Consider the following 26792-nt stretch of genomic DNA (forward strand, 5'->3'; position numbering starts at 1 on the left):
ATCTATATTGTCTCACAGCACATTAGACTTTAGAGAAAATAATCCTTAAAAGATCTGATTCATGTTTCAGTATTTTTTTTTTTTTTTAACCTCCAAATGTGTGAAACAATCCTTAAATAAAATACATTGTGCTTTTGTGAAGAATTAGAAGAACTCTTTCTTCTCGGCCTATTTTGTGGATTTTGCATATTTATGAATGGGTGTCATGATAAATATAAATACTTTAGAGACACATTAGTAAAACTTTATTATGGTTTGTCAGAGAATTGAGAAGAAACCCAATGTGTGCAATAGTGCAAATGAGCAGGTAGCAGCATAGATAGATAGATAGATAGATAGATAGATAGATAGATAGATAGATAGATAGATAGATAGATAGATAGATAGATAGATGTGACTTGAGTGTAAGAGAGGATCTGTCAGGGTTTTGAGGTAAGTAGGACCCAAATGCAGCCAACACTTTGGGGAACGGTGCAGACAGGTTTATTAACCAAAATACAGACATGAACAGACGATGTGAACAAACCCTGAACTAAACAGACGAACCGACACAGACAAAGGAAAGCACAAAGACTATATAGACAAGGGAGGCAAGGGTTATTGAACTAAGGTGACACACATTAGGGCGGAGCAGACAATCACCACACAGACACAGGACCAAGACAGGAAGCAAAAACACTGACACACAAGGAAACCAATTACAAAATAAAACAGGAAATGCGAAAGTCCAAAACAAAACTAACAAAAAGTGTTTGCCATAGCAAACCATGACAGGATCTACAATCTGTTTCATTCTTGTTTAATTGAATCGATTCTTACGTATCAGTTGGTATGATTCACTTTCACTAAAGGACAGGAACAGATTACAAGGTATTGTGACAGTTTGCACTAAGATTAAAGCGAAAAGCCTTAATGACCTGCCCTACCTATATAAGGTCAGGGCTCTGAACAAAGCCCAGAAAATTCTGGCCGATCCGAGTCATCCTTTGTTCAGGGAGTTCATGCGGCTTCTGTACAGTCGCAGGTACAAACTGCGAAGATGCAGAACTAATAGATTTAAGAAGTCTTTTGTCCTTGCTGCTGTTGATTTCTTAAATAACTCACTGTGATTTTATACGGCACACATTTCTTTTTACCAGCTGGAGCTTTATATTTTTTCAAGTATTGAATGTGAATCATTGTTTTACTGCGGTCGAATGCTAATGTTTGTGATCTCTTTGGCCACTGCTGGCTGCACAACAATTTGCCCCGTCGACGATAAACAAAGATATTTCAACCTTTCAACCCAATCTCTGTGGACTGCACATAACCATGCCAGGGCCAGCTTTTAATCAGAATGATATGATACATGATGAATGAATAATAAAGAGAAGTGAACTTGTGAACTTAACCCTCAATACTACAACTCAGGTGCTCTTGAGGGCTGTTATCCAACCTGTGGTGATGCTCAGTGGCCAGTGCACGAAACTGCTGTTGTTACATCAGAGGGGGAGGGCTTGGGAGTGGAGAAGGAGGAGAGAGGTCAATGAGGTGGGAAATATAATTAAACTGTAAGTAGAGGTTTGGTGAAAAAAGCTGCCAGAGCTCGGCGCCTTCTCCTCTTCCTGATGACGGAGGCCATGGAGGGAGCTGAGCTCTGCTTTCCACTACTCCTCAACTCCTCCTGCAAGAAGCCAGAGCCTCCTGGCTCCGTCACTTTGCTCTTTTACATCGTGCTGTCCGTCATCTCTCTGCTCACCGTGACTCTCAACCTGCTGGTCATCATCTCCATCGCCCACTTCAGGCACACACCTTTCACCTAATATGCAGTGATTATGTTATGTTGTGGTTTTTAACCATTACTGCTTTCTGCACAACTACGTTGATGATAGCATTCAGAGTGATGATATTTTTTCACTACAGGAAGCTCCACACCCCCACCAACCTCCTCCTCCTCTCCCTGGCTGTCTCAGATTTCCTTGTAGGCTCCTTGCTCATACCGGTCGAGATACTCATGACAGCAACCTGCTGGATGCTCGGCGACGTGATGTGTGCACTGTATTACATGTTACCTGTTATCATAATCACTTCCTCTGTAGCCAACATGGTGCTTATATCTGTTGATCGCTATATGGCTATTTGTGACCCTCTGCATTACCCCACCAAAGTCACTCTAAAAGTTGGCACAGTAAAAGTTCTCTTGTGTTGGAGTTATTCTAGTATAAATAGTGTTTTCCTTCTATATGACAACCTGAAGCAACCGGGCAGGTATAATTCCTGTAATGGGGAATGTGTGGTAAATATTTCAGGAACTGCTGATCTTGTTGTTGGTTTCATCCTCCCCATTACTGTCATCGTAGTTCTGTATACGAGAGTGTTCATGGTGGCAGTGTCTCAGGCTCGAGCCATGAAGTCCCACGTTGCATCTGTTTCTGTCAAGCATTTGAAGATCGTGAAAGTTAAGAGATCTGAGATGAGAGCAGCAAAGACACTCGGTATACTTATAGTTGTGTTTCTGATTTGTTACTCTCCATATTACTGTGTCTCCCTCTCAGGCCAGGACATCTTGATCGGCTCTTCAAATGAGGCCCTCATGATTTTTCTGATGTATTTTAATTCCTGTCTGAACCCCATCATCTACGCTCTTTTCTACCCCTGGTTTAAAAAAGCTACTCGAATCATTGTTACATTCAAGATACTGCAGAGTAACTCCTCTGAGGCCAACATACTGTGAGGGGATAGTATATTTTTAAGAACAGTTTTCTATTGTTGTTTGACTGGTTTCAGAAATCAAAAACAATTCATCCTCTGCACGATGGTGACAGAGATTAAAGGCTCTGGCTTGTTTGCTGAGCCAGAAAATACAGGACCTGTCTCACAGCACATTAGATTTTAGAGAAAATGATCCTTAAAAGATCTGATTCATGTTTCAATATTATTATTATTTTTAGCCTCCAAATGTGTGAAACAAGCCTTAAATAAAAAACATTGTTGTTCCATGTTCGACCTATTTTGTGGATATTTCATTTTTGTTTTTGTTTGACACTTGACTTCATTACATGATGCACAAATATTAATACACCGCACTGTCGGGTCCCCTTGAGTCTTAATTAAATCAGAAAATTAAGCAGTGTTCAGTTTTGCCATAACAAAAACAAACACCCGTACAGATTCTGTTACTAAGGCTTTTGTCACTGAACAACTCTCAGTGTGCGGCCCATTAGCTGCAGCTAATACCTCTGTGGTGAGGACAGTTTTCACACCTGCTTGCACAACGATGTGATGATGACATCGGTGCAATTAAAGGTGTTAAGAGGAAAAAAAACAAACAACATGATGCAGTGTCTTCACATCAAAACACGATGTTGTTATTGTCTAAGAAACAAACGATTCAATGAAGTAAAAAGAAACTTTTTCAGCTGAGCTCTTGACCTTTAAACTGTTCCGATGCAACACCAGCACATCGACACATGATGCAGTCGTTGCTTAATTCAACCCCAATCACAAAAAAAGGCATAACAGCTCAGAACAATAGAGGTGAATGATATTTTGTTTGTGATATTTCAAAAACCCAGTGAGACTGTGTCTTTCTGAATAATCCAGACTGAACAGTTTGTCTGAGAACCCAGACGGTTTGATTGCGACACATTTCTGTTGTATTTGTAAAGTGTGATTTTCCATATTAAAGCAGCACAAATCAGATTTTTTTCTTACAGTTGTGAGGAAACTCTTTTGTGATTGAGATACAACATGTTTCAAAATGATCAATTATCATCGCAGCTGTAGAAGCCTTAAATTAACAATAAAACAAATCGGAAATCAACGACTTTGCCTCAAACAAGATGTTTATCTCCTTATTTAGCAGCGTCATCACTTCTATTATAATATTACAGCTGCAACATCATGCAGACCTGTCAAAATGAAACTCACAATACATTGAAAATATCATTTTAATCAACGCAATATGGATAATTCAGCAGTGTGTTATTCAATTACACAACTTCAGACAACACACACACACAGTGATGATGACCTCATTGAAAGGTGTCAGGGAAAGGAACAAACTTCTCCATGATGCAGTGTCTTCACATCAGAGCACACACACACACACACACACACACACACACACACACACACACACACACACACACACACACACACACACACACACATTAGCTGCTGCTAATGGCTGAGTGCGTCTCCAGTTCAGAAAGTTTTCACACCTGCTTTCACTAGTGTCACATGACACCACAGCAATCAGAGGTGTTACTGCAAGACAGAATAAGTTGTAACATCAATACATGATGCAATCATTGTGAAGTAGACCAACTATTACCAGTAAACAGTTGTGTTTTTTTTAGCTGACATAATTTCAGTATTACATTCAAATGTGTGTGATGAAATTCCCCAAAATAATCAACAGATGATGCAATCTCTGCTGAAAGAACCAGGGGCCTGTTGCACAAAACACCCTAAGTTAAGATTTTCCCTTAAGGTTAAGGTTTCCTTAAAATACATTTTTTTAACTAACCATTTTTAATTAAATTTAAGGTTTTCTACTTATCTTAGTCTTATAATTAAGGAATCACTTAAAGTCAGTTAAAACGGTTGCACAAAAGACTTTAACTTAGAGTAAGGAAACAAACTAAAGGTACCTCTGGCTTTGTCTTGACTGCAACATGAAGAAAATGAACCTTTTAAGTCTCTGTGTAACTCTCTCAACTAAGGAGAAATTAAACCTTAAGTGTCATACTTAATTGGAAAACGTAAGGATTTGTGTGCAACTGGACCGTGATCATGAAAATCATAAAATAATGAACACATGTTGTCACTTCAGTGACAGCAGCCTTGCAAATAAGTTATAATTCTGTGGTGAATGCACTGTGACATACTGTATTTACCGTATAGCACAGTGAAATTACAACGTATGAAGAAATCTATTAGACATGTGGCAGAAGCGCATAATAACAAACTTCAGCAAATTCATTTATTAACTGAGTGACATTAAACATACTGAACCTGTAGATGTAGTCTAATCATAAACATGTCTTTCATTGAGGAACACGTATTGCACTAAATTACGTTGTGGTGGTAATGTAATCGCCGTCTATGTTCAGTGGCAATGTTTTATTTTTTGAAGAAATTAAGTGCTGCCTTTATCAGGTGGATGGCGATCATATAAAGTTCATATCCACTGTCCTGTCTGTGGTTAGGTTAAGGCAACAAAACGGTGAGTGCTGAGTTCATTATACAGCTAATATTTTAATGTCAGTAAAATGATCAATGCAAGACTTAATGGCCGAATCCCAATGTCCCCCCTAAGGCCCAAGTCCTGACGTCACCTGGTGAGTGATTCAGTGAAAGAGGCTGCAAAGGCTCAAAATGGTATAAAGAGGAATTGGGCAGCAGTTTATGACACATCACGTTACTTTGACGACGCCAAAACATGTCTGACCCTCTTCTCTGACCATGATGCATGCATTGTGCCGCTTTGCTCTGTACAACATCAGAAAAATCCAGAATGCCGCGGCCCGTCTGGTCTTCAATCAGCCTAAAAGAGCACAGTCACTCCACTCCTCATCGACCTACACTGGCTACCCATGGCCGCACTAATCGAATTCAAGTCAGTAATTCTCACCTTCAGGGTGACTTCTGGGTCTGCACCACCTACCTGAACTCAGTCACACCTTATGATCCTTCTTGGCCACTGTGTTCCTCCAAGGAATGTCGTCTGGCATCGCCACAATCGCAGTCCAGACTGTTCTTGTCTGTGGTTCTCCGATGGTGGAACAAGCTACCAAATACACTTTTGGCACATTTCTTTACTTGACCTTCTTGCAAGTACTTAGCACTTACAGCAAGGTTTCCTACTGCACTGAAGCTTTAGTGTTGTCCCTCACCATAAAACCCAAACGCTAAAGCTAGTTCAAACCTGAACCCTAAAACCAAGTCTTAACCCTCAAACCAAGGCCAAAATGTCCTCACAACAATGGTCTCAAACCAAAGTTTTTCACACAACCATAGAAACACATGTATACACACACACACACACACACACACACACACACACACACACCTCAGAAGTAACAAGTGAGAAGAGATTATTCTCAAGCGGAAACAAACTTTCCTTTAACATTTAATTTGCCTCTGGGCATAGTGTGTTAGCTGCTGCTAATGGCTGTGCACCTCTGTGGCTAGCAACGTTTACACACCTGAGTGTCAGATAATGACGCCAGTGTAATGAAAACAAACATGATGTAATGTCTTTGCACCAAAACTAGATACAGTTGGTGTTAAAGAAACAAAAGATTCTACAGAGATTTTCTTTCAGGGGAGATTGTATTTGTCACGTGCAGAAAAATTTCTGATGCAACCTCAATACACCAGCAAGTGATGCAATCATTGCTCCACTGATCAGTTCAGCCAAAGCACAAGAAAACATTTTAGACATTTACCACAAGTGGTCTATTTGTTTTTAGATATCATCCTCGTGCACAATATTTTGTTGTTTTTGGCACTAATCATAAGAACACTGTGTCTGTTTAGATAATCCACAAACTTTGCTGTGAACAGTTTGAAGAAATATTGTTTTTATAACCACTGATTTATTATAAGAACTGGATACCGGACTCAGAGATGGAGCCCAGTCACACGGCGCATAAGCCAAAAAATAAATAAATAAATGTTAACCTGGCTCACAGACTTCACATTGGGATGACGTCACACACATAACATGTTTTTCCAGCCTCAAGAGTTTTACAAACATAAAACCTTCATGGTTTAAAAATTCATACAAAGATTAATAACCTCCTTGTTTAGTTTCACAGTCTTATAGATATAAATTTTATCATTGTGATCAAAAAGAAAATGCTTTTCAGGCTGCAAACGATTTTTTTCACTACAATACCACGAACGACCACTAGGACAAATTGGCAGCAAGGGTGGGTTATAATATGACAGTGAGGTGTGTCCACAATCCTGAGTGACCAGGACACATTACTGTTATAATATAATGTTTTTATGCCCAAACATAACATGAGAAAACTGTCTGGTGATTATGATCTAATACGTTTTATAAAATGATCATATGATCACAACATAACTGTATGAAAGGAGTTTAAAGGTTGTTGTGGCTGTTGGGTCAGTTCATGATGGACGTTGGAGCTGCTATAGAAACAGTTTCAACAGTTGGGTCCATTGATAAAATGGATGCACCCATAAATCTAACATGGTACGGCCTCTGCCAAATATTGCGTTCACATCATATTGTTCAGACTGTGCGGCCAGGTGAGTGGACAAACGGTTTCTATCAGCCTCTAACTCATAAAGTTGGAGCTACGCAGGATTTCTGATTTGGTACCACGGGCATTAAATGGTACAAAAACATGTACAAATGACTTTAGGCTTTCTGGTTGATCCTATTAAGTCAAAATTAAGTTACACAGTTAATTATGATGTTATCTGTGTCTCTCACAAGCCCTTTTTTGCTGTTGTGGTTACAGGAACTGAAACAGACTGAAAGCAACCTGTTGGAATTTAACACCCAATGTCCAGTGTCTGTGGATGCATCGGCCAGTAGCTCGACTACACCTGCACCATCCAGCAGCTTTTGTTGTAGTATCATTGTCACGATTGCTGGTAGCAGAACACAGGAAGGGCAGGTGGACTGGGAGCCGAAGAATGGAGCTGAGGATCCTGGGCAAATGACCCAGGTCTGGTTGTGTGTCAGCAGGGGCTGCTGACTGGAGATCAGGTAGGGCATTGGTAGAGACTGGGGACAAGTTGCAGACTTGATATCGGCCGACGCAGAAACAGACGAAATGTCGGCCGGGACAGTCAACTCTTGAACAAACCTTGTTCCCCATGGTGTTGTTTTCCTCCACTGTACTTACTGTAAGTACCAGTAGCAACCTGTAATTTTTTTATGACGACTGTATTCATACGACAAAACTACACTCTAAATCTCGGGCTCGGTTACCAGTATTGATGTAGGAATATAGGAATATTGTTGAAATGTGAGGAGAAGGATGAAAAAAGGACAGAGAGGACGGATATGAAAAAAAAAACATGACAGAAATCTTGAGGGAGGATGGAGGATGGAGTCTCTAAGTAAGGGAAACGTGAGCTGTAGTGTGGCCGAGGAAGAGGGAGGAAGAAGATAAAAGAGCTGAATGACAAAGAGTTGTGGCCAGAAAGCTGCCAGAGCTCGGCAGCCTCTCCTCTCCGATGATGATGGAAGCCCTGGACGGAGCTGACCTCTGCTTTCCACGACTGAACTCCTCCTGCAAAAAGCCCACACAGCCGCACACCGAGGCCATGCTGATTTATGTTCTGCTTTCCACCATTTCTCTTATCACTGTGGCTCTTAACCTGCTGGTCATCATCTCCATCGCCCACTTCAGGCAGAGATAATAATCTAAAATGTTATAATTCATAGAAGTAACTTAACTTTGATCTGTTATTTTGTGCTTGTTTGACAATTATTAAGTCTCTAATTGCAGAAACTAATGAAATAATGTGATATGGCTGGATGATTACAGTATGTTTAGTGATGCTACTCTCCCTCTCCAGGCAGCTCCACACTCCCACCAACCTCCTTCTCCTCTCTCTGGCTGTCTCAGACCTTCTTGTGGGCTTCGTGCTGATGCCCGTTGAAATCATCTACATAGAGGCATGCTGGTTTCTCGGCGACATTCTGTGCACTCTGTATTACGTTGTAGACTACGTCATCACCTCTGCCTCAGTGGCCAACATGGTGCTCATATCAGCCGACCGCTACATTGCTATTTGTGACCCTCTGCGTTACCCCACCAAAGTCACTAAGACAAAAGTACAAATCAGTGTGTGTTTGTGCTGGCTTTGCTCTGTTTTCTATAGGATTCTCCTCTTACATGATCACCTGCAACAACCAGGCAGGTCTAACTCCTGTTTTGGAGAGTGTGTGGTTGTCATCAACAACACTGCGGGGGTTGTCGACCTTGTTTTCACCTTTATTATACCCATTACTCTCATTATAGTTCTGTATTTGAGAGTGTTTGTGGTGGCTGTGTCTCAGGCTCGAGCCATGCGCTCGCACATTGCAGCAACCCAACGTTCAGGGACTGTAACTGTGAAGAAAATGGAAATGAAGGCAGCCAGGGCTCTTGGCATTGTTGTGGTTGTGTTTCTGGTTTGTTTCTGTCCGTACTACTTCCCCGCTCTGGCAGGCGAAGACACTTCAATCGATGCTTCATCTGTAGCCTTTGAGCTCTGGCTGGCGCATTTTAACTCCTGTTTGAACCCTGTTATCTACGCTTTTTTCTACCCCTGGTTCAGAAAATGTATAAAACTCATTCTGACACTTCAGATACTGAAGCCTGGCTCCCGTGATACTAAACTACTATAGTGAAACACAGGGGTATTAGAACTGTTCTTTATTAAATGTAAAAGGCATTAGTTTATGGCTTATGTTCTTCAGCACAAAAATCGAGGCTCAAGTGAAAACCTGTTATTGTTCTTTAACTTTACTGTATATGTGTGTAGACATTAAACTCTTGATCAATCATTCTGCTATCAAACTGCATCTATTAGCGGCATACTGTGCCTGTATGTATGTGTGTGTATATACATGAATGTGTGAATATACTTTGGTAATAACAATTTAAACATAAACATAAGCACACAATCATTTAAACATGAAGTCAATGTAAGATCAGTTGTGTTATAGTGATTGAGGATAGTTTCCCCTCTCCTGTAGCTTTGTTTTAGAAAATCTCTAACTCCCTTTTGGTTTAAGATGAGAGTATTGTTTAAACATAAAATTAATTGAAAATCCTAAGAGCAATAAGACTGGGCCCGAGTTTAATCCACCTCAAGATTCCCTGTTTCTTGGTAAATAGTTCACTACATGGTCAAGTCGATCTCAACTTTGAAAGTTAGGAGTAGCACAGGAATAAATATACTATCACCTCAAACAACTCAAGGCCAAACAGCATGTGTTCTTCATGTGGCAGTGTATGTGGTATTTTCATGTTCAGCTCAAGCCAGAAACATGCACTAGTGCAAAACTCAATTTCTCCTAATCTGATTCATACATTAAGTGTGAAGGTATAACATTTTCTTATTTTGGTTTTCAAAACCAAAACATATTTTAGCTTTTGTTTTGTTTTCTCCTGTCAGAAATTATATAATCAACAGAACATAACAACATTTCTATCTTTAAATCATAAAGACGTGCATTTGGTAATATTTATTTTGCAAGAAACTGTTTTGGTCGACTCTAATCTTGATTATTAACTGCAGTTGTGCAAGTGGCTGCAGGAGCTAAAACAGGAAGCAGTTATAACAAGGGGAAATCGTATCGGTAAAGGAGCATAAAAGGTGCAAACAGTAAACATACAGGCCTTGATCCAAACTGTAGGGGGGGCATTATTAGAACCTTAACCTTCACCTTAACAACTGAATGTCTGACCTTAACCCTGCTGCTGTTGTGGCAGACCATGCTGCTCATGGGAAAGCAGCCATTACCCATGTATCACTCATTTCCCTCATCTTGAGAAAGTGACTTACTCATAGAGTATTCCATTAACAATTCTTTGGATCAGTAGAATGTTTTTCTTGAATTGATCGACTGATATAAGACAGTTCAGTTCAACAGACTAATGTTGTAACTATAAATTGACCGTTTACTGTAAATACCTCCACAGGTAGAATTGATGGAAAAACAATTTTAGATTTCAAATATGTATGATCCCCTTTATGAATCGCCACCTTAACGTGGCAGAGGGGTTTGTGTGTCTCAGTAATCCTGGGAGCTGTGTTGTCACCTCCCCGCACAGCACTGTCACTGCAACCAAACTCCTGTAGAGGTGCTGGACTCAATCCAGGTACTCAGGAGCCTTCAGTTGAACGCCGCTGGGTTTGGGTTCCTACCAGAGAACGAGAGGGTCGCTTCATTAGCTGGAAGTCACTGAGGGAAGGCTCTGACTGCTGTCTGTGTTTATGCACTGAACAGCAGTTCAGGCCTACCCGGGCTTCTTGGAGTCTTTGGGTGGAGTCCTGAAAGGGGCACCACCCGGGGACTCTGTAGTTCTTCTGGGGGACTTCAATGTTCATGTGGACAATGACGAAGAAACCTGGAGGGGGTAGATTTGGGGGAATGGCCCGCCTGATCTGAACCGGAGTGGTGTTTTGTTATTGGACTTGTTTGCTAGCCATGGATTTGGCAGAACAAACACCATGATTGAGCATAAGGTAGTTCATAAGTGTACTAGGCACCTTAAAACCTTAGGCATAAGATCAATGATCGAATTTGTGGTTGTATCATCTGATCTGCTGCAACATGTCTTGAACACTCAGTTGAAGAGAGGTACAGAGCTGTTAACTGATCACCAAGCAAACCCAAATGAGTAGTGAGGGTGAACTGGAAACGTCTGGCCCAGGCCCCTGTCTGTAAGTCCGACCTCTGGAAGAGTTTCTCATATCCATAACCATCAACCACCTCATGAGCTCTGGGTCCTGGGTCATAACCGACAGGGTTGCACAACTTGAACTGCATGGAATACACATATTGCATAATTGTATTGTGAGCAGACAGCAGTGTATGTGCCATGGAGACGTCATGGAGACATATGTCTTGCCTGAAAATGGAAACGGGCAGAGAAAATGGAAGGAAGGGAGAATGTCAGCTGAAATAGGTCCACAATGGCAGGCATATACCAACAACCTACATCCAGTTAGTCAGGCCAGAGTAGACTTGACCAGTGTGTTTTCTCCTCTTGATATTGCAGTCCTTGAATTGGTGTAATTAAAGTTTCCAGCTACAATGAAAACCCCCTAAGGATAAGCATTCTGCCATTTCTATTGCAGTCAGCAGATAACCAAGTACTACATTTGTGTTAGCATCTGGTGGGCTATATACAGCTGTGACAATAACACCAGAAAGCTCCCATGGTAGGTAGAAGGGTCTAGTGCCAGTAATTCTAAGTTAGTGGAACAGTGCAATGATGGCTACATGATGCTTGTACACCTGTTATTGTTAATGTACATACACAGTCCACCTGTGCGGCCCTTGTTGCAGTCACAGGGATCTCGCACAACAGGTGGAAATGATGTGACATGACTATCCATGGTCTATTTTGTAGGAAAGAGACTCAATACTGGAGTGGAAATTGCGGGGTGCGGTGGTTTGTGAGGAGCCTGTATTAGCTTAATTATGAATTGTTCCAATATGTGGGAATTTTCTGCCACCAAATGAAAAAAAAACAAACAAAAAGGAAAGAAAAGCGTGGCACTGTTTCCAGGAATCAATGTGCAGGCGTAGCCTTTTGAAAAAAAAATGCAATAAATAAAACATTATTATTTTGTCTGTTTACTTTTTAAAGATTTACAATTTACTTTGCCTGACTACGTTCAATAACACAGGGAGCCAGAGTTTGACATACTGGGATTTGGCCTTCTGATAATATGGAATTTGCATTTGACAGGGGAGAAAGAAAGAGATAAATCAGTTGTATGACAAAGGGTTTCACTCAGAAAGCTGTGAGCACTCAGCAGCTTCTCCTCTCTCTCTCTCTCTCTCTCTCTCTCTCTCTCTCTCTGAATATGGGGGGCCAGCTAGGAGACGAACTCTGCTATCCCCAATACCACAACGCTTCCTGCAGGAAGGCGATGCACTCTCAATCGGAAGACACGATTCTTCATAGTCTGCTCTCCTGCATCACTCTGTTCACTGTGGTTCTGAACCTGCTGGTCATCATCTCTATCTCCCACTTCAGGCAGAGATAGAATTTCTCTGCATGGCCTAAAAAATGTTTTTCTTAAAATATTTCTATCATCCTGCTGATGAAAACATTTACAGATTACAACACATTCATATTATTTTTGTGTTTAACATGTCGTCACCTTCCTAAAATAATGGCCTAAGTCATGTTTTGACAAAAATGTTTTTTTTGCCTAAATCACCCCCTCATGATGCTGGCCACCTCTGGTAAAATCGCCTGAATCCTCAGTTGAGGGGAACATGCAATTCTACCCCCGGTTGTATAATGGCCTATGTCAAAAGTGTGACTCTTTTGTTGAGTTTTTTGTGTTTCCTGAAAAACCTGAAAAAATGACTTAGGCCATTATTTTAAGAGGGTGTCGATGTGATATACTTCTGTGTTTATGATTGTTACTTGTCACTTGATATATACTGTAGAAATATAGTGTTTAGGCCTTTGATTAATGCATATGAGGTATTTGAAATATTTTTACAACTGCTATGCTGTAATATATTTATTCATGTTGTTACAGTACAGTTCATGCATTTAGAGTTATAACTGTTATTAACACTTATTTTTACAACTGCTACAATTAACAGTGTGTTTGTGTTGAAATTCTCTCATTTCAGGCAGCTCCACACCTCCACCAACCTCCTCCTCCTCTCTCTGGCTGTCGCAGACTTCCTTGTGGGCCTCCTGCAGATGCCAGCTGAAATCCATGTGTTGGGAGGCTGCTGGATGCTGGGTGACTTTATATGTGCTGTGAATTACTTTTTAGGTTACCTCACTGTCAGTGTTTCAGTAGGAAACATGGTGCTCATATCAATTGACCGCTATATGGCAATTTGTGACCCCATGTTTTACTCCACTAAAGTCACTCTGAGAAGAGTTCAATACTGTGTTTGTCTGTGTTGGATATTTTCTGGTGTGCACAGCGCTTGGATACTGAGAATTTTCTTAAAACAACCCAACATGTATAACGCCTGTTATGGAGAGTGTGTAGTCGTACTTAGTTATGTTGAAACATCTGCTGACCTTTTCTTTACCTTTTTAGGCCCCATTGTTGTCATCACAATTTTGTACTTGCTAGTATTTGTGGTGGCTGTGTCTCAGGCTCGTGCCATGCGCTCTCACGTTGCAACTGTCACACTTCAGCGTTCAGAGACTGTGAAAGCTAAGAAATCTGAATTGAAAGCAGCCAGGACTCTTGGTGTTGTTATAGCTGCATTCATTCTGTGCAACAGTCCATATTATTGTTTCATTGTTGCAGCTGAATACAATTTGATAGGGGCATCAACTGCATACATCGAGCTTTGGCTATTGTATTTCAACTCCTGTCTAAACCCTGTAATCTATGTGTTTTTCTACCCCTGGTTCAGAAAATCTATTAAACACATTGTTACACTTAAGATTCTGCAGCCTGGCTCCAGTGAGGCCAATTTAATGTAGAAAGAGACTGTGATGGATTTACTGAAACCAGTTATTTTCTTGTGAGGGGGAAATTATTCCTATATTATCTTCAATACACTCAATCCACACAGCTCAAAGCTGTGAAAATAATTTTTAAAACATTGACAAAATTACTGTATGTTGATCGACTATGAATTTACATATACAGACCCTTTCCAAAAAATTAGAATATCATGGAAAAGTTGTTTAATTTCCATAATTCCATTCAAAAAGTTAAACTTTCATAGATTATAGAGTCAGGGCCCACAATTTAAACGATTTCAAATATTTATTTGTTTATTTTTACATAATTTGGGCTTCCAGCTCATAAAACCCACGAAAAACAGGAATTAAAAAAATTAGAATACTGTGAAGAAATCAGCCCAAATTTTACAGGGCATGAGTGTTTTAAGCTGAGTTCGGTTCAATATGGGGAAGACTGCAGACATGACAACTGGCCAGAAGACCAGATCTGTATATCTGTCTCTACCAGACAATGTTATTTGCTTGTGATTACACATGCATATTCTGTGCAATCTGACTACAGTCATCCAATTTGAAGGAAAACTTTGAAAGAAAAATGCTGTTGTTGGGGGGGAATTATGGCAACATGTGTATCCAGTAACACCTGGATACCTATGGGGATACCTGCTAAATCTTAGCTCTGAATAGGAGCCAGGTTTCAGGGTACAGTATGGAAAATGACTGAATTTCATGATTTCAATCACAATCACTCAGATATTGTTATCCCCGAATGATACTATGATTACATGAGATAAAAGCCACGTCATGTTTTGCAGCTAAGAACTGGCACCTTTCCAGTTCAAGCACCAGTGACTTATTTTGCTGATTATGAAACTGTGTTTTGTTTTTTTAAATAAACAAATGTAAATCTTGACATTTTTATCTTTTTTTTGTCCATAAACCAAATAGAATAAGAGTATTGATATAGTTCGGCACCAATACGCACTATCAATAAGAGAGGCTGTATCAATAAAATCCTTATCACCCATTTTATCCTAAAACATGTAATAATAATAATAATGATAATAATAACTAGAAAATTCCTAGAGAACTTTTGAATGTTCCTGCTGCTTGGTGCGTGTACTTCACTCCTCATGTTTCAATCTGCACAAAAGACATTGCTTTCAATTTCATCCATGTCATAGAGACTTGTTTTTTTTTTTTTTTTTTTAAATGCAAAAGATATAATCGCAGTGCATTATTGAGAGTTATTGCAACACATTACAACAGACCTGCATTGTAAAATAGAGTGAAATGACTTGGAAAAATAAATGTTAAACAGAATAATTTTAACTCATCTTAACATTTTATAGTTGAAATATACATAGATACGTATACAAAAAAATAAAACAATGAAAACAATACTACAACTATGTATGAAAAGGTTTTACAATGACAAAACAAAAGGTATTGATTAGGGGATGTTCAAAAGATCACAGTATAGACAACATCTGTTATGTACAGGGATAATACCACAAGGTGTTGATGTAATGTAATTGATAATTGATGAGGCCAGATGCAGAAGAAAAGGCTGGTGCTGGTCCATTATTGGTGAAGATTAGACTGGAATTCTGGTCCTGACACAGACAAACATGTGATACGACAATTTGTTTAGATCAAACAAGTTATTTATATTCAAACATTATCGTTATTATTGTGTGTGTGTGTGCAATAAATACTGAGGATAGATGTGAATATTCAAAAATAAACACAGTTTGAATATTACTTTTTTATATTATAAAGTGTAAATGCTAGGAAATAAAGGGTAAACAACTATAGGTGTGATAAGACTTCAATGTACACACACTATATAACCAACAAATTGAGTAGTACAAATATGGATATACTGCAAAATACACAATATAGGCAGCGGTATATTCATTATTAAGAATCAGCAGTACATGTATACAACATGTACATGAACATGTGTACACTATGGGTCTGATTTAATCACAGTGGTATAGACAAGTCTTACTTTTAAAAGTGAATGATAGCATGTTACTCACCTGGACCCTCCTCACTGTGTCTGGACTCTCTGCCGTTGGTGAAACAGGTGGAGGCGGTATTGTATCTGTACTGGCTCAGGTCCTGATAAAGACAGAGGTATGCTGAAATATCCTGAGAAATGTAAAGACCTAGTGCACTTTCAATCATGGCTGATCTCCTAACAGTAATGTAAAGTGGTTACAACATGGTGAACCGATCGACGTGTATTCACTCGGTCTGCTGGGTCCATACAATCTCAGGTTACAGTCATCGGTTACAAAATGAACCTAAAGTTACTGACGTCACTAACTGTACAACAGTTGTTCTTCTTTGTGGGACTGAGGGCAGACTTGACGCGCCACTGACTCATACAGCCTCTAGTGTCACAAAGTGGTATTACAACACAGGACAGGTTGGGGCTGGCTGGTAAGCATGCACATTTCAGTAGATATCTCTCAAGTAAAACAGATGGAGGTCTTGATCATGACATAATCACTGTGGCTGCTTCACACACTGTTGATAGTGTTAATTCATTTTTTGAACATTTTAAAATAAAGTTCTGGCCACATCTTATATTGCAACTTTACAGCACAACCAAACACCAAAGCTGACATTTAAAAGTAAAGTTACATGTTCTTTGCCCACATTGCAAACCAACTTACAGTTTTGACACTTAAATTAAAACCAAAACATTGAGCTTAACTTGACAAATATTGACACATTTGATGCATAGAAAACATTTTGATTTGCTTTGACAATATATAAACATATACTTCAAATATAACACAATTTGTGACATACAAATGTTTGTACTTGCCCATTTTGCATTCAGGTCAGTAGATATCACACTGTTCACATGAAGCAGCAAGATATAAACCCTTTGAGGAACCCCTTTGCTGAGAAAGTAAAACCTCCCACGCTGTGGGATTTAGGCGCAGTACCTGGCAGTGGATTTCTGCAAGCAAAGAAAATATAACAGCCCGGGATATTTACTCACAGAGTATTTCACTTACTGACCGGATGGACACCAAAAGCCATCATGACTGCTCACAGAGCCACCGCAGTCATGATGGCTTTTGGTGTCCATATATAAAAACAGTCATGGCGCATTGTTATCTCAGTCACCGTATTGCACAGTCTTTATGTTACGACCCAGCTAGGGGAAGCAGCTGGGAAAAGGGAAGCAACATAAAACCAGGTGTTATTGGTAAATCAAATTTATTGCGTAACCAGGAGGGTAAATAAGTAAACAAATATACTAACAAGGCAAAAGTATAACTGAAGTAGGGGAACAGGAGGCAAAAAAAGAGCCTAACTATGCGATTCTAACCAACCCAAAAACACAAGAGGCGGCACCCCTGTTCTTAATGTGTCCAACAGTCTTTTTCTAAGGGTGTGATGCACAATCAGAATTTTAAACTTAGCCCAGTCCCCAACAATCACTACCAGCATCTCAAACCAAATCACAAATTACAAACACGTTCACAAAGGAGGTACAGAGGCGAGCTGCCTATCATTTCAGCTGCCACTAATGATGTGCGGGCCGGGCTCTTAAACTCTTTTCCTCTGAATGCTTAAACAGCTGCAGCTGTGGTGAGGACTGGCAGGATCATTGTCACACCAATAGGAGAAGCCGGCTGTGGAGTTGGAGGCTCCTCCTCTCTGCTCCGATCAATCGCGTTATGGAGGAATTACTAAAAAGGGTCACTTCTGCTTTTCTCTGGAAATCAGCTCCTGAATTTGTTTTGCACTTTGTTGGTTCGAACACCTGTGTCTAGCTGGAAGACACAGAACTGGGTGTGATTTTGACTTGGCGAGCCTCTTCGACGACTGCTATTTGTGAAAAAATTGTAACTCCTATCAGAACCATGAGCAGACCATGACTGGCACAAGACCTGCATGCACTGCACATCTGGTTTTGGTGTTTCTACAGCCAAAAATTTGGACACAGGAGTGAGTTACAAAAAGAGTCACTTCTGCTTTTTTCTGGAAATCAGCTCTGAATTTGTATTGTAGTCAGTGGGGGAGGTGGAGGGCACTCCCATCACTTTGAGGCTCACTATTCAAATTCTGTAAGTCTCTGTGCTAAGGTAGACACTTTCTATGAAACAAGAAAAACACCCATGATAAAGTCTGAAACGGTCTAAAAATGACTCAAAGCATAAACTGCGATTTTGTGTAAACCGAGATAGTTGTCAAAATACCGATTTAACCCAAAAGAGTCTCAAGGCTTGTGATATCTGAAATTTGGGCCTTTGAGGGCCTTCTCCCTGTTCTTTGTCCCTTCAATTTGGAGGTTGACGCCAGTGCTACAGGCAAAGCAGCTGTACTACTGAAGGAAGATGTGGTTGGTATAGACCATCAGCTACTTGTACTAGAAGTTTCTAAAGCACCAGAAAAATATTTAACAGAAAATACATCTTGTTGTTGCCACTGCAACACTGAAACTATGTATTGGCACTGGCCAGTCACCATGTGGTTGGATTTATTGATGAAAGTTTTCATTATAAAAATCAGAAAAGAAGATGTGGGAAAATGTTTTAGCAGTCCTGAGTAGACCACCTCCATGTTTGTTTTAAATCTTTTTATTTGACATTGTTTTAATCGTGTAGTTACAGTTAACATTGTCAACAGGTAGTTAGATATGAGGAAAGTATGACATAGTCAGCCCTCTGAATAGTTGAATTTTGAATGTGGGAGGGGAGGAAGGAGAGAGATAAATCAGCTGTATGCCAAAGAGCTGTACTCAGAGAGCTGACAGAGCCCAGCAGCTTCTCCTCTCTCTCAGAATATGGAGGCCCTGGAAGAAGATGAACTCTGCTTTCCCCAACTCAACAACTCCTGCAGAAAGACAATGCATTCTCACTTGGAGGCCACACTGATTTACAGTCTGCTGTCCTTCATCACTCTGCTCACTGTGGTTCTGAACCTGCTGGTCATCATCTCTATCTCCCACTTCAGGCAGAGATAGAATTTCTCTGCATGGCCTACAAAATTATCATCATTTTGCTTGCTGATGAAAACATTTGCAGATTAGAACATACAGACAGTAGTTTTATCTTCATGCTTAACATATAAGCATGTGTAGAACACATGCTTATATGTTTATCAGTGTTACTGTGAAAGCTAATGATCAGTATGATTATGGTGCTTTTGAGATTGTCAGCAAAAACACTATTGGAAAAATGATTACGAATGATTTGTCACATATCTGGCTGCTGCACATCCACTAACCTTCTCCTCTAGGATTAAAATGAGAAATAGAAATATACATAGATGTTTTCTTGTTTCTGCCTTTGATGAACGCATACTGGTTATTTGAAAGTGCTTTTACAACTGTAATGATCTGATTTATTTATTCATGTTGTTACAATACAGTTCATACATTTAGAATTATAACTGTCATTAACACTTGTTTTTACACCTGCTAGCCTACATCTAACATTGTGTTCATTGTTGATATTGTATCTTTTCAGGCAGCTCCACACCACCACCAACCTCCTCCTCCTCTCTCTGGCTGTCGCAGACTTCCTTGTTGGTCTCCTGCAGATGCCAGGTGAAATCCTCCTTTTCCGAGGCTGCTGGATCCTTGGTGACTTTTTATGTGCTGTGAATTACTTTTTAGGTTACCTCACTGTCAGTGTTTCAGTAGGAAACATGGTGCTCATATCAATTGACCGCTATATGGCAATTTGTGACCCCATGTTTTACAACACCAAAGTCACTCTGAGAAGAGTTCAATACTGTGTTTATCTGTGTTGGATATTTTCTGTTGTGCACAGCGCTTGGATACTGAGGGATTTCTTAAAACAACCCGACAGGTATAACACCTGTTATGGAGAGTGTGTAGTCGTACTTACTTATCTTGAAACAGCTGCAGATCTTCTTTTTACCTTTTTAGGCCCCATTGTTGTCATCACAATTTTGTATCTGAGAGTATTTGTGGTGGCTGTGTCTCAGGCTCGTGCCATGCGCTCTCACATTGCAGCTGTCACACTTCAGCATTCAGAGACTGTGAAAGCTAAGAAATCTGAATTGAAAGCAGCCAGGACTCTTGGTGTCGTTATAGTTGCATTTCTTCTGTGCAACAGCCCATATTATTGTTTCATTGTTGCGATTGAGAACAACTTGATTGGGGTATCAACTGCAGGCATTGAGATTTGGCTGTTGTATTTCAACTCCTGTGTAAACCCTGTGATCTATGTGTTTTTCTACCCCTGGTTCAGAAAATCTATTAAACACATTGTTACACTTCAGATTCTGCAGCCTGGCTCCAGTCAGGCCAATTTAATGTAGAAAGAGACTGTGATGAATTTACTGAAACCAGTTATTTTTCTGTGAAGGGGAAATTATTATTGCATTGTCTTAAAATACACTGAATGTACATGTCTCAAAGTTTGCAGATTCATGTTAATTGAATAGAATTGCCATTATATTCATATATACAGTAAGGAAATGTTTTATTACTTAACAAACAATCACTGACCATTGTTATCCTCTTATTCAGATATGATAACCTGAGATAAAAGCCACATGTAATGTTTTACAGCTGCTAGTTCAGAGCACTGACACCTGTTTTATTCCAGTTCAAGCACAAGTGACTTGCTTTCACTGACCGAGAAACAGTGTTTTTTAATAAATAAATGTAAATTTTGTTCTCAATTTGTTCTCTTCTTTACCTTAATCATATGGAATCAACAAGAGTATTGATAAAGTTCAGAACCGATAAGCACTAACAATAAGAGAAGCTGCATTGGTAAAATCCATGTTGCCCATTTTAACCCTAAAACATTACAGTATTATAATATTACACTTCCCTCTTTAATCTGCAAATGTTCTAGGGGATACTTGTGGAGCTACATTTGTACCAGTTACACCAGCTGTACAAAAATGTTTTTACTGTAAAACAATTCCAGTAACACAAACACACAATTAGAGAAACCACCACAAATAAAAAGGAAGGCAACATTTGATGTCAGAGCTCACTGATACAAAATAAATATCTTATTAAAATGTTGTTTGCTACAGCCCCACAATCTGTCTGATCTGTCCCCTGGGTTTGAAGGTCATCGGTCATTAATCACCACCTATTGATTCTGCCTTCCACTAAACCCCCAGAATAATAAACATGTAAACAGTTGTTTAAGATTGTTAGGCCTTTACAAAGTCAAAGTATAAATGTGATGATGTTACTGTTTTTCACTGCTTCACTCATTGACTGTGTCCGGACTCAGTCACTTGTTCATTTATGAAATACTCGTCATGTCACAGACACTCAATAGTTTATGTTATGCCACAGTCATTTCAGATCAGCCTATGAACTGCTCCCTGAAGCTTTCAGTGCATGAGTGCAGAGTACAGAAAAATCCCCAAACCAATGTGGAATTTGCTGAGGAATAGGGAACCTATTTGATAGTGTTATGCCACTAAAACTGATGAGTCTCCATTTACCCTGCTGAGATATAGACATAAATGAACTTAGCCAAATATCATGTTGTTTTTGAGTTTCCTGTGACAACCACTGGTTGTGCATTATGGTGATACTTCAGTGTGGCTGGTTCCCACAAAAGATTTTGCAGGACCTTTTTCTCCATTGTCCCCAATCACAAGTCAGCCAAAGAATACTCTACATTTGGACCTTTCTGAACCTTTGAGGGCCAGCATGTATTTGACAGCATTAAAGATCTTCTTTCCAGTGGTCCAGGGCTGACCCTTCCTTCTGCTGTCCCGACAAGGTGGAGGTTGACGCCAGTGTTGCAGGCACAGCAGCTGAACTACGTTGTAGCTGTGGTTGGGAATAAATAATGCATTAGGAATGCATTGGAATTTTCTTTAGAAACCCACAAAATTTCACCTTTTTTCTACAAAATTGCACCTTTTTTCTGAGTCACCCAGCTCTCTCATACCTGCACGTAGAAATGTGATTCAAACTATGAAACGGAGGAAAACTTCTGCTCTCTCAAAAAGACAGGAACTGTTTTACATAACATGTAAACTTTTCAAACTGTGAGCACTCAAAGGAGGAGTGCAAATCACTTTTTCTTCAAAGTTAGAGTGAAAGCGTCAGTTGGCTAGAGTGCGTGAAGCAGTAAAAAAATAACCTTTATTTTTATTTTTAACTCGAGCTCACGGCCAAACCGTAAAAAGGAGACAAATAATTCTTTCTGAAAATGTAGACATAGTTGTTGGGATTCATAAAATGTAACTTTGACTGGCAGGGTCTGCACAAAATTTAAACGGGGGTGCCGAGTCCGGCAGCAATACCTGTCTCAATCTCATTGACACCTAATGTAATCGCCTTTTTTTTTCAAAAGAATCTCACTCTGTCTTCGCACTGAGCTTACTCACTCATTTTAAGGAATATCTGAATAAAATAGAGACTGTAGAAACTTCTGGCTTCAGTGTCTCTCACGGTGTTTTCGGTTTTTGAAAAGAAGTAACAGTTTTCTCATAATTTGCAGTTGTTTGAAGCCATGTAGAAGCCATATTCTGGGCAGATTTTCACATTGCAATGGCAACGGCAGCTCCTGACCTGTGTGCGTGCCTGCGTGCGCCTAGCAACCAGATAACCAACTCTCCAAGCTCCGCTAGCTTTACATTAGCCGCATGTTAGGTCTTAAATTACATTTAGTTAGGTCTTGTTTTGTTAAATGAGTGAATGAAGTTGTGACGGTCTCCGCTGAGACAGAGGAGAGGAGAAGCTACTAGCCCTCTCTCGCTGTCACTTCTAGTCGCGTTGCTCTCCTCCCCAGTAATGTTAAATTTAGCACAGAAAAAAACATAATAGTGGTAATTTAAATAGCGATTCGTGGGATTTATTAACCTTCAGGGGTCCCTCTGTCCTTTTTTGGACATTTTCTTCACTTTTCTTTTTTGATTTGCTGATCATTTTGGCTGTGTTACAGCTGAAGGTATGGATTTCTGCAAGAAAGTGTCTTTTTTGATATTTTTTAAAAATCTAATGTCAGTTACTGTTACTGGTCTATTATACACTGGTAACACATTTTGTTCCCTCTGGGGTTCCTTGCGTCCAAAAAAGGACACACAAAGAAAATGCTATAAAATCATCATATATCAATATTTTTTTCTGCTTTTTTTTGCATAAATCTCTTAAACCACTTCAGTTCTGCTCAAACCTACAAAATGTTTATTAGTTTTTAGGATTTTAACCCTTTAAATGCCAGTTTGAAGACATGTTGCCTCTTGTTTTATTAAAAAAAACACCACAGAATATGAGATATTTCCCACATAATACATGATGGAGGGATGTGACATTGTTTTATATCAGAGTCTTTTATATCAAGACATTTCTCAAAACCAGAATATGATCAGGGTGACTTTTGAACACTGGAAATAAATCATGTACTCATCCCGGCAGTAGCCCCCGTGGCACTCAAAATTTCCCTGGAATTTTCTAGTTAGAATTATCATTTTAAGTGATTTATCATAATATATGATGACCTGAAATGAAAGCCATTACGTTATGTTTTGCAACTGCTAGTTCAGAGAACTGGTAACTTTTTTATTAGTTTGACATACTCAGCCTAGATGAATTTTTAATGTGGGAGGGAAGGAAGGAAAGATATAAATCAGCTGTATGACCAATAGCTTTACTGAGAGAGCTGTCAGAGCTCAGCAGCTTCTCCTCTCTCTGAATATGGAGGCCCTGGAGGAAGATGAACTCTGCTTTCCTCAGCTCAACAACTCCTGCAGGAAGACGATGCACTCTTACTTGGAAGCCACACTGATTTACAGTCTGCTGTCCTTCATCACTCTGCTCACTGTGGTTCTGAACCTGCTGGTCATCATCTCTATCTCCCACTTCAGGCAGAGATGATATTTCTCTGCATGACCTAAAAATATTTTATTTGTATCCAGTTATAAACAGGAAGAAATGGCTTTGAGCGAGGCATTATTTTGTTTGCTAATGAAAACATTTGCAGAATAGAACATACAGACAGTAGTTTTATCTTCATGTTTAACATATAAGTATGTGTAGAACACAAGCTTATATGTTTATCATTGTTACTTTGAAAGCTAATGATCAGTATGATTATGGGGATTTTGAGATAGTCAGCAAAAACACAATTGAAAAAATGATTACTAATGATTTGTCACATATCTGGCTGCTGTACATCCACTAACCTTCTCCTCTAGGATCAAAATGATACGTAGAAATATACATAGATGTTTTCTTTTTTCGGCTTATGATGAATGCATACTGGTTATTTAAAAGTGCTTATATGACTGATGCCGTGATATAGCTTCAGTACAGGTCATACATTTAGTATTATAACCTTGAATAACACTTATTTCTACAACTACTACATGTAATAATTGGTTCATTGTTGATGTTCTATCATTTCAGGCAGCTCCACACCACCACCAACCTCCTCCTCCTCTCTCTGGCTGTCGCAGACTTCCTTGTTGGTCTCCTGCAGATGCCACCTGAAATCCTCCTTTTCCGAGGCTGCTGGATCCTTGGTGACTTTATATGTGTTGTGAATTACTTTTTAGGTTACCTCACTGTCGGTGTTTCAGTAGGCAGCATGGTCCTGATATCAATTGACCGCTATATGGCAATTTGTGACTCCATGTTTTACAACACCAAAGTCACTCTGAGAAGAGTTCAATACTGTGTTTATCTGTGTTGGATATTTTCTGTTGTGCACAGCAGTTGGATACTGAGGGATTTCTTAAAACAACCCGACAGGTATAACACCTGTTATGGAGAGTGTGTAGTCGTACTTACTTATCTTGAAACAGTTGCAGATCTTTTTTTTGCATTTTTAGGCCCCATTGTTGTCATCACAATTTTGTATCTGAGAGTATTTGTGGTGGCTGTGTCTCAGGCTCGTGCCATGCGCTCTCACATTGCAGCTGTCACACTTCAGCGTTCAGAGACTGTGAAAGCTAAGAAATCTGAATTGAAAGCAGCCAGGACTCTTGGTGTCGTTATAGTTGCATTTCTTCTGTGCAACAGCCCATATTATTGTTTCATTGTTGCAGTTGAGAACAACTTGATTGCGACATCAACTGCAGGCATTGAGCTTTGGTTGTTGTATTTCAACTCCTGTGTAAACCCTGTGATCTATGTGTTTTTCTACCCCTGGTTCAGAAAATCTATTAAACACATTGTTACACTTCAGATTCTGCAGCCTGGCTCCAGTGAGGCCAATTTAATGTAGAAAGAGACTGTGATGTATTTACTGAAACCGGTTATTTTTCTGTGAGGGGGAAATTATTATCGCATTGTCTTAAAATACACTGAATGTACATGTCTCAAAGTTTGCAGATTCATGTTAATTGAATAGAATTGACATTATATTTATATATACAGTAAGGAAATGTTTGATTACTTAACAAACAATCACTGACCATTGTTATCCTCTTATTCAGATATGATAACCTGAGATAAAAGCCACATGTAATGTTTTACAGCTGCTAGTTCAGAGCACTGACACCTGTTTTATTCCAGTTCAAGCACAAGTGACTTGCTTTCACTGACTGAGAAACAGTGTTTTGTTTTTTAATAAATAAATGTAAATTTTGTTCTCAATTTGTTCTATTCTTTACCTTAATCATATGGAATCAACAAGAGTATTGATAAAGTTCAGAACCGATAAGCACTAACAATAAGAGAAGCTGCATTGGTAAAATCCATGTTGCCCATTTTAATCCTAATACATTACATCATTATGGAGTATGACTGATGGATGCACAACTTCACTGCTTCACTCATTGACTGTGTCCGGACTCAGTCACTTGTTCATTTATGAAATACTTGTCATGTCACAGACACTCAATAGTTTACATTATGCCACAGTCATTTCAGATCAGCCTATGAACTGCTCCCTGAGGTTTTCAGTGCATGAGTGCAGAGTACTGAAAAATCCCCAAACCAATGTGGAGTTTGCTGAGGAAAAGGGAAACCTATCTGATAGTGTAATGCCACTAAGACTGACGAGTCTACATTTACCCTGCTAAGATATATACTATATATACATATATATCTATATGTGAACATAGACAAATATCATGTTGTTTTTGAGTTTCCTGTGACAACCACTGGTTGTGCATTATGGTGATACTTCAGTGTGGCTGGTTCCCACAAAAGATTTTGTAGGACCTTTTTCTCCATTGTTACCAATCACAAGTCAGCCAAAGAATACTCTACATTTGGACCTTTCTGAACCTTTGAGGGCCAGCGTGTATTTGACAGCATTAAAGATCTTCTTTCCAGTGGTCCAGGGCTGACCCTTCCTTCTGCTGTCCCGACAAGGTGGAGGTTGACGCCAGTGCTGCAGGCACAGCAGCTGAACTACGTTGTAGCTGTGGTTGGTGTAGACCATCAGCTTGTCCCACAAGATTCAAAAGCACCAGACAAAATATTTAACAGAAAAGACATTTTGCTGCCGCTGCAACACTGAAACTCTGTATTGGTGACATTCAGTCACTATGTGGTGGGTCCTATTGATGAAAGTGTTCATGATGAAAAATATTTCAGCAGTCCTGAGCAGTTGACCGCAATGATTGGAAGATGTCGATCTCTTTTTGTTTGACCTTTTTTTCAATCAGGTAGTTACAGTTAACAACATGATAGATAGATAGATA

At 39.5% G+C, this 26792-nt stretch overlaps 5 protein-coding genes across 5 annotated transcripts; all 5 read left to right on the plus strand.

The window, feature by feature from the left end:
- The first annotated feature begins 1607 nt into the window (after window positions 1-1607).
- On the plus strand, window positions 1608-2713 carry LOC130177635 (trace amine-associated receptor 4-like). The gene is made up of 2 exons (XM_056389530.1): window positions 1608-1783; window positions 1903-2713. The coding sequence occupies exons 1-2, from the start codon at window positions 1608-1610 to the stop codon at window positions 2711-2713; spliced, it is 987 nt and encodes a 328-aa protein (XP_056245505.1).
- Window positions 2714-8208: 5495 nt separating this feature from the next.
- Window positions 8209-9364, plus strand: LOC130177835 (trace amine-associated receptor 13c-like). The gene is made up of 2 exons (XM_056389812.1): window positions 8209-8381; window positions 8551-9364. Exons 1-2 carry the CDS (start codon window positions 8209-8211, stop codon window positions 9362-9364), a joined length of 987 nt encoding a protein of 328 aa, XP_056245787.1.
- A 3197-nt stretch (window positions 9365-12561) lies between these two features.
- Window positions 12562-14168, plus strand: LOC130177636 (trace amine-associated receptor 13c-like). The gene is made up of 2 exons (XM_056389531.1): window positions 12562-12734; window positions 13349-14168. The coding sequence occupies exons 1-2, from the start codon at window positions 12562-12564 to the stop codon at window positions 14166-14168; spliced, it is 993 nt and encodes a 330-aa protein (XP_056245506.1).
- A 4801-nt stretch (window positions 14169-18969) lies between these two features.
- LOC130177954 (trace amine-associated receptor 13c-like) lies at window positions 18970-20474 on the plus strand. The gene is made up of 2 exons (XM_056389979.1): window positions 18970-19139; window positions 19655-20474. Exons 1-2 carry the CDS (start codon window positions 18970-18972, stop codon window positions 20472-20474), a joined length of 990 nt encoding a protein of 329 aa, XP_056245954.1.
- Window positions 20475-23835: 3361 nt separating this feature from the next.
- LOC130178125 (trace amine-associated receptor 13c-like) lies at window positions 23836-25366 on the plus strand. Its single transcript, XM_056390258.1, has 2 exons — window positions 23836-24005; window positions 24547-25366. The coding sequence occupies exons 1-2, from the start codon at window positions 23836-23838 to the stop codon at window positions 25364-25366; spliced, it is 990 nt and encodes a 329-aa protein (XP_056246233.1).
- Window positions 25367-26792: the final 1426 nt, after the last annotated feature.

This window comes from Seriola aureovittata, chromosome 11, assembly GCF_021018895.1.
Source record: "Seriola aureovittata isolate HTS-2021-v1 ecotype China chromosome 11, ASM2101889v1, whole genome shotgun sequence".
NCBI classification, from domain to species: Eukaryota; Metazoa; Chordata; class Actinopteri; order Carangiformes; family Carangidae; genus Seriola; species Seriola aureovittata.